The sequence below is a fragment of the Vipera ursinii genome (assembly GCF_947247035.1).
Source record: "Vipera ursinii genome assembly, chromosome: 6".
NCBI lineage: Eukaryota > Metazoa > Chordata > Lepidosauria > Squamata > Viperidae > Vipera > Vipera ursinii.
In genome coordinates this window covers 49306357-49320377 of record NC_139515.1, presented here as the reverse complement: position 1 = coordinate 49320377, position 14021 = coordinate 49306357, and the positions used below count along the sequence as shown (strand labels likewise).

The 14021-nt window shown below is 37.4% G+C and overlaps 1 protein-coding gene across 1 annotated transcript in view; it reads left to right on the top strand.

The window, feature by feature from the left end:
• Positions 1 to 687: 687 nt before the first annotated feature.
• Positions 688 to 14021, top strand: part of PPFIA2 (PTPRF interacting protein alpha 2) — a gene marked incomplete at its 5' end in the record, with an annotated part of 237474 nt that continues 224140 nt past the window's right edge. Inside the window, one exon of the mRNA XM_083365122.1 lies at positions 688 to 936. Coding sequence (XP_083221248.1) covers positions 688 to 936 — 249 coding nt within the window. The remainder of the gene's footprint in view (positions 937 to 14021) is intronic.

Here is a 14021-nt window from a genome sequence, read left to right as displayed (position 1 = left end):
TATGGTTCTATTACTTCTGTTTACACTCTTTTCATTTTGCTTCTTTTTTATTATTGGAAGCTGCCTAAAATAGTCCCACGAGATAGGTGGCAAATAAATTTAACAAATAATTAAAATAAATAAATAAATTAGCTTTCTCGGGAAATCTCTCCTAGCTGAAGGGTTATCCTCTACCCTAGGCAAACAGCCATGAATGGAAGCTTGAGTTTCTTTAGCTGAAAATTGACGATGTATTCTTTTGTATAGGGGTCCAAAGCAGAGTTGTTCATGATAACACAAAATATATACAAAGTAATAAGGGGAGGAAGATCATTTAAACAAAAGCCAACCTTAAGTAAACAAGCAAACTCTGCCATTTTTTCAAAATACACTGTATTCTGTGCTAGCTGAGATTTAAGCGTAGAACTGCTGAGAGAGAGAGAGAGAGAGAGAGAGAGAGAGAGAGAGAGAGATGCATACAGATATCATGGCATTATAATACATTTTTAAATAGCTACTGGGCAGCTTTTGGCCTAATAGTCAAAACAATATGAGGCAACTGAATAATATGGGGCCAATCTCTCTCTCTTTCTCTCCCTCCCTCCCTTCCTCCATATCCCTCTCCCTCTCCTCCCCTTCATAAATAAAAACTTTTAGCTGCCTTTTACTGAAAGTTTTCTTCTTTCCTCCCTCTCTTCATTTTAAGAAATGATGTGCGAAGTGATGCCTACGATAAACGAGGACACCCCAATGAGTCAAAGGGGGTCCCAGAGCAGTGGATCGGACTCCGATTCTCATTTTGAACAGCTAATGGTGAATATGCTGGATGAAAGAGATCGTCTTCTCGACACTCTTCGGGAGACACAAGAAAGTTTATCTCTGGCACAGCAACGACTTCAAGATGTAATTTATGACAGAGATTCTCTGCAACGACAACTGAATTCTGCACTGCCCCAGGTTTGTATATTCATTCTCTGTAATCTTAATTTATAAACATTATTTCCTCTTCGTTTACTCTTACGCGGGTGCACAGACATACATACTCACACACATACAGATTCTTTAACAATTAGAAGTACAGTACCATAAATATCTAATCCTGTTTGCAAAAGAGAAGGCTGCCTTAATGATTCAAAGGGAGATGCCTCATTCATACTAAAGTTTGTTGTGAAGCAGCTATGTTTTGCACCATCCAATTGAATACTTTTATTCATTTTAGTAACAAGATGGCTCGATGGATAAGATTAAACTGAAACTTGGATTTTTCCTCACCTTCAGGTTTATTAGATTCACTTTAAAACCAAACTGCACCTCCCCCCTTGTTTTTTTGTTTGCTACATTTCAGCATAACTTGGATTTCATTGAATTGTACATACTACATTCCAAAAAGATCCTTCTGTCCCATTTTTAGTTTGGTTAAGTACTTAAGCTACTCTTTCAAATGGAGAGATAAATCCATCCAGTAAATATATATGCATTTACAAGGGAAAGGAAGGTAAAGCAAAATGTATAAAGTTCGATTGACCACAGAAAGGCAGGTTATCAGTACAATTATGTGGGAAATACCAGAAATAGTTAGAGCCATTCTTTCATGCTTTACAAGCTACAGTTTACATGAGCAGTCTGATCTATATTTTGCAATCAACAAGATGATGGCTCAAGTGCCATACCACATATAATCTGACTGGACTGATAGCTGAATCTGCATTTATTACTGAAAATGGAACAGCAACAATACGACCACATGAGAAAGCTGCAGGCAAGGCATGTTACACAACTTTCTTCACCAACTTGCAGCCATCTTTCAGAAACAACCGCCTGAGATAAATGTTTCATTTTACTACTGCAGTAGGACTGGCCCTATGTGTGATGACCTTGTTTGCATTTTATCACAGTCACGCCTTGGCAATGCCAGTCTTTTTCTTGGTCCCACAATATTGTCCTGATATTATATCCCCAGACTATGTCAGAAACAGTTTTAATTCATCATCAGACATACCAGTTTTATTCCAGTACTTTACTGGCTAAATCAACACAGCTTCAAGGAGTATAAAATCTGCCAGTTTCAAACATTTATACTTGAAGGAATATAAAGTTGGTCAGTTTCAATTACTGCCCCACTTCCCCCCTCTGTGTCAGACGACATCAAGTTAGTAAGGCATAGTTAAAACGGTGATATAATAATATGAGATATATCGATAAAATTCTTTTGGGCCCAAATAGTTATATTTGTGGAGGGATTTTTATGCTGCATTTGCACAGGAAAAATGATTTGAAAATGTGACAATGTATGTTACAATATTGTAACATACATTGTTACACACATACACACATCCTTCCTCATTGATTTATTTATTCAGTTTCTATATTTGCCCAACTCTTTATAGCCTTTGTAATTCAATTTCAACTTATTTAAAAACAGAAGCAGATTACTTGGCACTTGCACATTAGAGTCTTTCTTGTGGTCTATTCAGCAGCCTTAAAATAGTCATAGCAAAATACTAAGACAAGTGTTTCTGTAAATATTAAGGTGATTGTGTGATGTTTGATAGCATTTTCCCCTAAGGGCTAAAAAAAGTCCTATTAATTTAATACTGCAGTTTTAAAAGTAAAAACAGTTTTCCACTTAACAGATAGTTGGTTTGAAGGAAAAATAAATTAAGAAAACTGTGAAGAAAGCTAGAGAAAATTGCCTTGTCCTGTCAATGAGATATTATTAGATACCTAATGAAGGAGATTCTACTACAGGATGGAATGTTTGAGATAAAGGCTGGGAAACTGACAGATTGATACAGCATAGCTGTAAGTTATTTTATCTTTAATGAGTTTACACAAGGTTTTCTATGTATTCTATGTATTTATTTAAAACAAGAAAAAACAGCAAAAAGGAAATAATATAGTTTACATGTTCATATAGCACTAAAAGATTCAGGTATGTAATTTCAGTAGGGACTCAGTAGCTCTCAGTAGGAAAGCTACCAACATCTGGATTATACTACTTTAGCTCTATTCATTGATCACCTGTCATGTACTGTATATCTCACCATAATAGCCTCTACCTCTTAGGATCAAAAATCTGCATTAGAGTAGTGTAGAGTAGAGTAGATTTTATTTGAATTTGAAATTAAACCAGACTGATTTGTACCCTCCATCCTAATCACAAATTGGAATATGTTTTACATTTTTATATAATTCTTGTAATTATGAAGAGGGCATAGTCTGTGCTAAATGGTATAGAAACACATTTAAAAAGCTTTTGAAAATAGTCTGATGTTGTTAATGGTTCAAGAGCAAGAAGATTGCTTGTTTCTGATGTAAAAGATCGTGGAGGGCAAGTCTTAGCCCTTGTTACCTATATTTTTATCTCATAATGAGTGTTGCATTCTTGTCTTACTACTGTTGTTGTTTAAGTGCAATTGTTAACAAGAATGCTGAGACCTTTAGTAGTGGCATTGGTAGTTGCTATGAGATAAATTATAGAGCTGTTTCCAAGTGATTGATTTAAACCAGCACCATGAATGCTAGGTGGTGCTTTGAGAGAATACCTTAGGTTCATTCTTTGTTTGTTTGTGCCTTTGAATCAGTATTGATTACTGGCAATTGCCTGGGCAAGTCCCTGTAGTTTTCTTGATAAGATTTCAGAAGTAGTTAGGCATTGCTTCCTTCATAGGGCTGAGAAAAAGTGACTGGCCCAAGGTTACCCAGTTGGCTTTGTGCCTATGGCAGATCTAGAACGCAGGATCTCCCAATTTCTAGCCTGATGTCTTAACCACTACAGCAAACTGGCTGCCTACTGGGTTCAGTCATAGAATCAATTAAGAGTAGGGCCAGAACTCTGATAACACTCTCAGGTCAGTCCCTAGAAACAATAAAGAGGTGCTATTACTGAAGACTACATAAGAGCAATGATGATGCAGACAGAGCTTCCTGTCTGGAGTACTTTAACATGCTGTATTTTGGGTTAGCCTGGAAAAGTATTATAAGGCTACAGCTAATACAAAATGTGCTGGTCAAGGCAGTAATGAAAGTTTCTTGTTATATTCAGGTGAAGCCACTGCTTTGGGTACTGCATTGTTTGCCAGTTGGCTTCTATGTGCAATTAAAGGCACTGATGGTTTTCTTTGAAGCCTTACATGGCTCCGTATTTGGTTTTCCTGTTCTCAAGGATAATTCTGTCCAGGTCCAATCTCTGTGACAGGACCTAGAAGTGGATATTTTCAACTGCTGCTCTTATGCTGTGGGGCTCTTTCACCCTCTTTTGCTCTTGGGTTTTAGAAGATCAGATAATACCTTGCTTTTCCATCTAGTCCAAGGGAAAAGCATGTTAAGAAAGATGGGTTGCATTGATAGAAACCTGACATGAGCTTTTTTGTCCTATTCAATGTTGTTGGGATTTTTAATTACTCTTTAGGGTGGGTGAGTGGGTTTTTCTGAGGATTTTAATGAGGTTTTTTATTGTTAGCCACTCAGGGTTTTCAGGAATGGATGATATTGACATATTGCAAATAAATATATGAATCAACACCAAGGTAGAAGCAGTTATAGGATTTAGCACCAAATAGAGGTCTTGACCAAAGAAGAGGGAAATAAATATGATTAAACCTGAAGTAGAGACATACTCCCTCCAAGTGTTGCTGAATTGTAACAACTAGCATCCCCAGCCAACTGGATCACAGATAATAGGTATTGTATTACAGCAGACTAGAAAGACATAGGTCCTCACTTCTAGAATAAAAGAAATAAAAACTAAGCATCCTCCTAAACATGTCCATGTAAATAGTTTTTCCTGGCTGTAATATTGAAATGGTTTAGAAGCTGTTGGTAAGTGTCTGATAACAAATAACTAGAGAAACCAAAAATGTTTCTTACAAACATTGACAGAATTCAAAGAATGTGATGTGGTAAGCACATGAGAATTAGTAAGAAAGTATGAGGCAAATTAGATGAAAAACAACACCGTTACTATGAAGGAGTGATGTGACATAGCAATAATAAGTAGGTTAGCAAAACAAGTTGAGATCAAGTAGCAGCTGTATCTAGCTTTTCCCAGAAAGATGTTTGTTCTTGAAATGTTTGTTCATCCACACATTTGTTAACCAGCAGCTGAAGCAAACCGTAGAATCAGACTTATAAGTCTACTAAAAATTATTCAGATGGATACATTTATACACTAGACTTCATATTATAGTGGATTAGGCAAACACTTGAATAAACTTTAATTGAAGTGGAAATGCAGATCCTGATCCATACAGGTTTATTTCTAGTTTATTATAAAAATTTATATAATATGTAAAATAGTAGCTATATACTGTACCTTTGGTGTGAATTTTCACTCTGACCTTGCTATTTTCTCATCTCATGTATCTACCCAGTAGACCAGTAAGAAATGAAAAGAACACAGTTTAAGCAATTTTGCTGTCAAATGGGCTAGAAAAGAAAAGAAGTGTTTTCAAGTTCATTTGTTTTTGCTTTTTGTTTTTAAGGGTTTTTTTAAAAAAAATAGGAGAGGACTGCCATTTCACTGTTTAATTGTTATCCTTTTTAAAAAGAAGCCCAGGATTTCATTATTCTACTAGCCCTGGAGAGCAGTGACTACTAACCAGAGAGATGAGCATTTGTGTCCAAATGTATAGCAGCCAATTAGAATTAAGATGTTTTCTTGTAATAAAATGAAGGAAAGCAGTTAATTGGGTAACACTGCTTGTGCTTGTATAATAATAACCTTTGTATTCCTGCCTGTGAGAAATTACACTGAGGCAAGCTGGTTGTGTGGATCAGCTGTAAAATTTCTAAATGCACACAGCACAGTGTGTCATATGATTGAGATGTTAAGTACATGTATTCTTTGTGTTTTTGTGCTCTGAGTTTCTAGAAGATTTTGCTTGGCATTGTCACATTCACTATATTAAACCAGTTCTGCTCCAGTGCAACTTGTTACTCATGTTCTAACTTATAGCATAATGTGTCACATCACAAATCCATGAAGTAGCTCCAAGATGGGGAAAGGCACACATAGGGCAACAGAAGCTGCAGTTTCTTGTAATAACTAGTTCGGCTATTTCAGACTTAGCTGAAAGTCTGTACTTTGATATTAACCTGGAAGAAATATGGTTTTCTTTTTGGAAGAAAAAAAGTTTTGGCAGACTTTGGAGATGGCACACAAAAGAAATTGGGAGGGAAATATAATGGCATTGTTCCTTGATCAGGACATGCAATTTGATCAATGTTATGTACTCCCAGCCACTTTCCTTCATGACCAGAGGCAAGCTCACCTGACCAATAACCAGCCAAGACACAGTGAAGGCCTTTTGTTTCATTTATTACAATCAGTGGGGAGAGAAGCTATCAAAGCTTGGTTCTCTCCAAAGTTCCAATCCAAAATATTCTTTTCTTTATACAACCCTGTCCCAGCTGCCACATCCTTCCTCTTAGAGGTCCTCTAGTCCAACCCCCTACAGAAGCACAAAACCCTATCCATTTCAGACCCTAACAATTTCTAACCTCCTCCCCACACAGCTTGTGGAGACAATCATCCCACTGATTAATTATTCTCATAGTCAGGAAATTTTAGCCAATTCCTGTTCTTTTAAAAAAGACAAATATGCAGACAGAAACTGCCTTCCCCTGTTTTTTCTTTCTTTCTTTTTTCTGCATCTCTTACTTTTCCAAGGCAGAAATTCTTGGGTTAAAAAGTAACAAACTAAAAATGTTTAAATGTTTAGAAGACATAACGATAATATTGGAAATGGAAAAGACATTTTATCAACCAAGATTTCAGAGCATAATGGAGGATAAGGAAGGAAAGCCAATGGAATGGAAGATAGAGCTGTTACCAGAACTGTGTGGAAATGGAGAAGGAGGGAGGCTGTTTAATGAATATCAATGGGCTAGCTCTTCCAAAAATACTTTAACAAAATCAGACATGTCAAACTCACAATGTCACATGACTTCATGAAATGTATTGGGACTGTTTTGCCATTGCCAGCAATGGGGTGGGCGCAGCTTCCACGTGACACGTCCAGTCCATGGGCTGGCAGTTTGACACCCCTGAACTAAATTATTTCTTTTGCTTCAAATAATATACACAAAAATAGAGGAAGAATTATTTGATGATCCAAATGCAATGACTTGGAAAGTTAGTTGGCAAAGGAAGAAAGCTAGACTGAAGAAAACAGAAGCTTTGACCTGTTAGAGGGGATATTACCAGGGCTTTTTTTTCTCATAGAATGCTCAGAGTGTGTTCCGGCACCTTTTTTTTGCAAAAAAAGGTCCCTCTATTGGCTTTCAAAAGCCTATTGCAGGGGTAGGCAATCTTGGCTCTTTTATGACTCATGGACTTCAACTCCCAGAAATCCTGAGCCAGCCACGCTCAGTGCCGGTGCCGGAGGCCATCAGCTGTTTGGTGCTGGAGACCACTGCCATGAGGAACACAGCTCTGGGTTGGGGTTCAGAGCAGCTCCGGGTGGGGGCTCAGCACGGGCCGCGGCGTGGCAACTGCGGGGAGGGGAATCCCCACGATGGCTGTGGGGAGGGGAATCCCTGCAGCCTGTGGCTCTGAGCCACAGGGGCGGGGGTGCAAAGGACGGGTGGTGACTTTGTAGCAAGACACCGGCATTGCTCCCAGTGACAGCACCTCTGAGTTCCAGCACCTTTTTTCTTTAGAAAAAAAGCACTGGATATTACATTTTTTTTTAAAAAAACAAGTTTTATTAGTTTTCCAACTTAACATGAAAATATTTAGAAAGCATCATGGTGACTGGGTAATCAAAGGTTCAGTAACAGAGTTTTTAGTACCTATCTCAGGTTACATTATCAGTACATCCTTCTCTATTTCCCTTAACTTTTAATATAACATGTTTAAACTAGAAAATTTCTAATAATAACATGCTCAGTTAAAACAATTATCAGTCTATTTTTAGTTATACATATCCATATCCTGTTTTTAAATTTTCCTAATTTTTAATTTTGATTATGGTATTCAAGTTTAGCCTCTAGCATCCATAACCCAAATTTCCCTTATTTCATTACACAAAATTTATAACGTCTAAAGTAAACCTAATACCTATATAGGTAAATTCTAATTTTATTTCAGAAACATTTCTATTTCTCATCCTGATACATCACAGCTTACTAATACAATAACTTAAATTTATCAATTATTTTTACTTTTTACTTTTTTACTTTTACCATGTTCTGTTTTGAATTCTAATTCTTAATTTTTAGTTTATTTTTTATTTATTTATTTATTTATTTATTTATTTATTTTATTGCATTTATATACCGCCCTTTCCCTGAGGACTCAGGGCGGTTTACAGGGAATTAAAGTATTCAAATTTAATCTTTAACATCCATAATAGCATCCATAACCCAAATTTCCATTGTTTCATTACAGAAATTATAATATCTAAAATAAGCCTAATAAATAGATAAACATATTCTAGTTTTATCTCATAAATATTTTCTATTTCATAGCCTAATAGATCACACCTTTAGTAGCTCTCTAACAGTTCTTTTTTTTTTAAACCTAACTCTAGCTTTCTTTTTCTGCCAACCAGGTTTCCAGACCAAAAACATTGAGTTGTCAGATAGGTCTCCTTTCGTTCCAGCACATATTGCTTGAATTGAGGGAGACTGTCTAGCCATCAATGATCCAGAAAACCTAAACCATTTATAATCATTGAATTGTTGCACTGATAGTTGAAATCTCTGTATTTGCTGTAATATTTTTATCTTCTCTTCAGTCTGGTCTTTTCCTTCCTCTGGTATCTTCTGATTTAAGTAGAAGGTCGTATCCAATTTTGTAGTTATTGCTTGGTTGTCCAGGTTTTCAATAAACTGTCTTTGTTGATCTTTAGCATCCTCTATTTTGGTGTTACTTTTTTCCACTTCATGTACTTTTGGAGTTGTAAGTTCTTTAGCTGGAGTCAAAATTTGGATGTTACGTTTTTCAATATCTTCTTGTTGTTCCTTAGGGTCCTCTGTCTTAGTGGTGGTTCCTTCCAGTTTTGTTGTTTTCTGGGTTATAAGTTCTTTAGTTGAAGTCTGGGTTTCAATTTGTGGTTTTAAGTAGCACCTTTATCTTTGAGTCTAGAATTAATTATCTCAGTGGCTTCAATAATTTTTTCAAATATAAGCTTATAGTCAATCAAAGTTTGTAGCTGGTTTCCCTCCATTTCTGGAATTGTTATAGTCTTTTAGTGGAGGCTAATTTTTAAACAAGAGTCAATAAATATTCACCTGTACAGTTCTTAGAAGCCAAATTCATCTCCCAGCTGTTTCAAGTGTTTATCTTTAGCTAATGCCAAGGACAGATCTGAGTTATAAATAGATTTGTTTGCCAGGGATATTCGCTTGCTGTACCAGGCTTAACCACAAAATGTCCCCATTGTTATTTAAAATCCTTTTGAGAAAGAATAGGCTTTTATAAAATTTAAGTTCTTCATCTTTTTTCTTTTTTCCTTTTTTGTCAAATGCATAAAATAGCCAGATCCCGTGAAGATAGGAGCTTTTTAGGTCACCAAATGTAAGACGGATGTAAGTCCAATTAATTATATTTTTTCAGGGTGCTTTTTTCCCCAATGTATTCAAACGCTGCCATTTAAGAGGGTGGGAAAAGAAAAAGTTCCCTTCCCTCTCTCCTCACAGGGGGAAGCAATTTCAAAGGGCTTTTAACAGGCAAAGAAAAGAAAGTTGGGGGAGGGAGAAGACAGATCTCACCCAGTTCCTCCACTGTGCTTTCTTTTTTTTGTATTTAAAAAGTTTTACAATACATTTTGACTTTAATCCCCCCCTCCCCCACCCCTATCTAGCCCTCCCTATCCCTCTCCCCCATTCCCTCCTCCCCCCCCCGACTTCCCAGAGCTAAATACAGGGTATAAAATCGAAAAACAAACATAAGCACCCCTATGTTATCAACAATAAACTATTAATTCTATCTCCCTCTAGCTCATATAAAATGAATACAAACAATATTAATATTACAAATAAAATAAAAAAGAAAAAGAGGAAAACAGAAAAAGAGCTTTACTCAAAATAGAATTTCTTAATCCCAGTCCTTATTCATATTAATTTCAGAAAAAAAGAAAAAAAAACTTTCACCTACTATTTACATTCTCCCACCTTTCTCTAATTTCTAAACAAATTCTCAGTTACGCACCAAAAGCGCCTATCTCTGTTAACCTTAATAATCTCCAACCAAACTAAACTATGATCAAAAATAGTTCTTGCATGTATCACACCAAATGTCTCACAGTTCCAGATCATCCTTGAGTTCAAATAAAAAGAATAAAAAAAGGTTTAGGCAATCTCTAAGACAACTTGTTGTTAATTAGGAGCTTGCGTACCCATTCTTAGTTCAACAGATACTTTTAGTCCATAACCCTAATATAGTTTTCTAGCAAGCAAATAACATCAATCTTAAATTATGTTAAATATTTAAAAAAAACTTTCTTTCGCCTCTATGATAAATTTAATCCATTGACATTCTAATTTAAAAATTTAATCACCAATCTTAACGCTCCAAAGCTTTTGGAGCACGTCTGACATGACCCCCATAACTTCTTTGGACCGCGCCCCTCCCACAGCTTCACTGTAAGTACGCTTTGGAGATTCCATAACTTTCTGCTGTTCTTGCTCTTGCTCTCGTCTCACTCTTCTTAGGGCGGCACGCGTCATCCTCTGGCCTCCTGCAACAACCGATGAGACTGTAACTTGATCCCCTCCAATACCATTGTCCTCTGTCTGTCTATCTGCAACATCTTGAAGCTTTCCCTCGCCATATCCCTTTGCAGCTTCCAAAAATGATAGGGGGGTTGCTTTTAACACATTGCTATAAAAATCACGTGCCTGGGCCACAGTAACCAGACGATGTCTTTTACCTTCGTGCGTCACCACCAGTCCAACTGGAATCTCCCATCTAAACTTAATATCACATTTCTTAAGTTCCTGTACTAGAAATGCAAAATCTTTCCTTCTCCTTAAAATCTTCGGAGGAATCTCTTTTAAAACCAAGACTTCTTGCTCAGCCACTACCAATTTAGTATCATAAGCAGCTTGAATGACTTCATCTCTAATTACTCTCTTTGTAAAATAGACCACCACATCTCTGGGTAACTTCCTCTGTCTTGCAATCCATGAATTTACACGAAAAATTTTGTCCATATTTCCCTCAATTTCAGATGCTGGCTGGCCCAATACCCCTTCCAGAGCCTCAGAAATCAGCTGCTTTAAATCTTCTTTACAATTCTCCTTTAAACCCCTGATTCTAATAGCATACTGCATCTGATGATACTGAACAAGGCTCAATTCTCCGTCCATTTTATCCCTTATATTTTCATTTTCTAATACCTTTGCTTCTAATATAGAGTTCTTTTGACTGAGATCCTCCACTTTTACATCCAGCTGTTGCACACATTCAGCTACAGATTCAATCATAGACAACATGTCCACCCTCATTGCTCTAAACTTCTCTTCCATCTTCTTCTCCAATTTCTCCAATTTCTCCTCCATTTTCTCCTCCAGCTTTTTCAACTTTTCATCCATCATGTCAGACATCAATTGTGAATGCTTTCCAAGAGCATCTTGTAAATCCTTAAGCGTCAATGCCGGAGGAGGTGCAGGAGGAAGCAAAGCTTGCAATGAGGTCTGTTGCACCAGGGAAGACCCCGCACTCCGAAGAGCTTTAGAAGTTTTAGCCGCCATCTTCCCCCACTTTCACTTATTGCGCACTTTCACTTTAAAGCTATAAAATCCATTGAGCTAGAGAGTAAAGATAAGAGTCCACATCACCTTGACCTCCTGTACCGCTCTGCCTGCATCTTGATAATCAAAAGTATTTCCTTTTGGCAGGGGTGGTTGCTAATGCCTGGCTCTGCTCCAAAAATCCCAGAGCAGGGGCGCTGTGCAGCTCGGAGCAACCCAGGCTTCGGGGGGGCTCAATCCTTCAGCCGCCCAAACTCTCAGCTCAGGCGGCCCCGGAGAGCTCAACCCCTACCTGGGGCCTCACCCCCTCCTCTTCTCCCGAGGAGGGGGCTTCAAATCCATCTAAACAGCTGATCGGCGCTGTTTACGATGGAAAAACACAGCTGCGGAGCGGACAGCCCGAAAACGGCTGTCTTCGGCATCGCGTCGCCACCAGAAGTCCCTCCACTGTGCTTTCAAGTGCTAAGTTGTTAGTTTGGCCTTGGTTGGAAATGGCATTAACGATGGGCCATGGGAGTGGCCGATCCTTTCTTTGTTGGTCCAAAGAGCTGTTCCAAGTCAAAGGGGAGGGCCGCCAACCTCCCACAATCGATCAGAGAATCCTCTTCCCCGCTTGTTGCCCCTCCAAGGTGACTTTTGACCCCCTTTCAGGGGTCCCCAGACGGCAGGAGGAGCAATCCCCTGCGCGTCTGCCAGTGCCAAAAAACAGAACCAGAAGCCGGGATATTACATTATTAATTAGATGTTTGAATATGGTTAAGAATAGATTGCTATAAATAGAAGTGTTATTATAACTAGATAGATAAGATTGGTAATCAGAATATCATATCAAATATGAGCCTTGGTGGTGCAGTGGGCTAATGCCTCCTTAAGTAACACCAGCTACCTGCAATTAGTGCAGGTTCGAGTCCCACCAGGCTCAAGGTTGACTCAGCCTTCCATCCTTCCGAGGTAGGTAAAATGAGGACCCAGATTGTTGGGGGCAATAAGCTGACTTTGTAATAATGCCGCTTGGGGTGTGTGTGAAAGCCCTAACAAGCAGGCATATACATAGAATGAAGGCTACTGCTAAGCTTGTAAGCCGCCCTGAGTCTTTGGAGAAGGGCGGAATATAAATGGAATTAAAATAAAATAAAAAAATAAATATTTTGGCATGAAAAGGAAAATAAGAAAATGCTAAAAAGCTTGAATAAGGGAAGCTTTTGGTTACCCAAATATAACTTGTTTTGAAACTATAAATGATTGGGATATTTTGAATATGGATAGGAAATTAAAACTGGGAAAAAAAGCAAAAATAGGATACTGACTGAATAAATGGATATTGAGTGCAAATGCAGTTAAGATATGTTTTGGTTAGAAAAGATATTTTAAACTGATATCATTGATATTATTAGAAAACTGTAATAAATCCTGATATTCAACTGTATATCTATTAATAACAATAAGAATTGTATTTGCTTAATGTGGAAAAATGTTTATTACCGGAAGAAGAGAGGAGGTATTGGATGGTATAATATTGGATTTAGTTTGAAGCTTATATGTACCATGGAATTATTAATGGACCCAGTCAAAACATGGTCTATTAAGCACTTGTTTGTAAAAATAGAAAATTAATAAAATATTTATTTAAAAAATAGGAGATATTACCCATATTCAGTTGTTGGTTTTGAGTTCTGGGCCCCTTAGAACTATAGGTTTTTTCCTGTTTTCTCATTCAGTCAATTTTTCCTGGTTAACCCTTTCATCTTGCAATGGCTTTTACAGCTTGTGTTCTTCCTTTCCTACTCTAAGGCCCAGCTCAATTTTACCTACATGTTTATCTTACATCCTCCTTTTATGCTACCCTTTCATGGTTCCCATCCATTTTCTTCGGTAGGCTTGTTTCTCCACTCATTAAGTTTCCCCTGCAGCAAATTCAATTTTAAATTTTTTTCTTTCAATATTAAATTTTGAAGACTTTCTTCTTTTACTTCTATCAATCAATATCAAATTTTAGTAAGGGTGTGTTTAAAACATTCACAATAGCCTTATATTTTCTTCATTGCTATAGAGCAGAGACAGTTTTCCTGATTCAGTGACGTGAATCACATGCAGCCTGAGGAGGTTGCTAGGGTTCTTTTTAAAAAAAAATCATATCAGAGGTTCAGTAACTACCATATATTCTCTGTGCTTGTACTTTTCCTAAATCAACAACAGTATTGCAAAGGACTTATTTAATTATCCCTATGGGTATGATTTGAGAGCTCTAGCTTCAAAATAATCTACTGCTTCTTCTTCCCAAGTTCCCAACAGTGAAGTCTGTTCATATTCCGCCCACTCTCGAAGAGCTGGTATCACTTCAA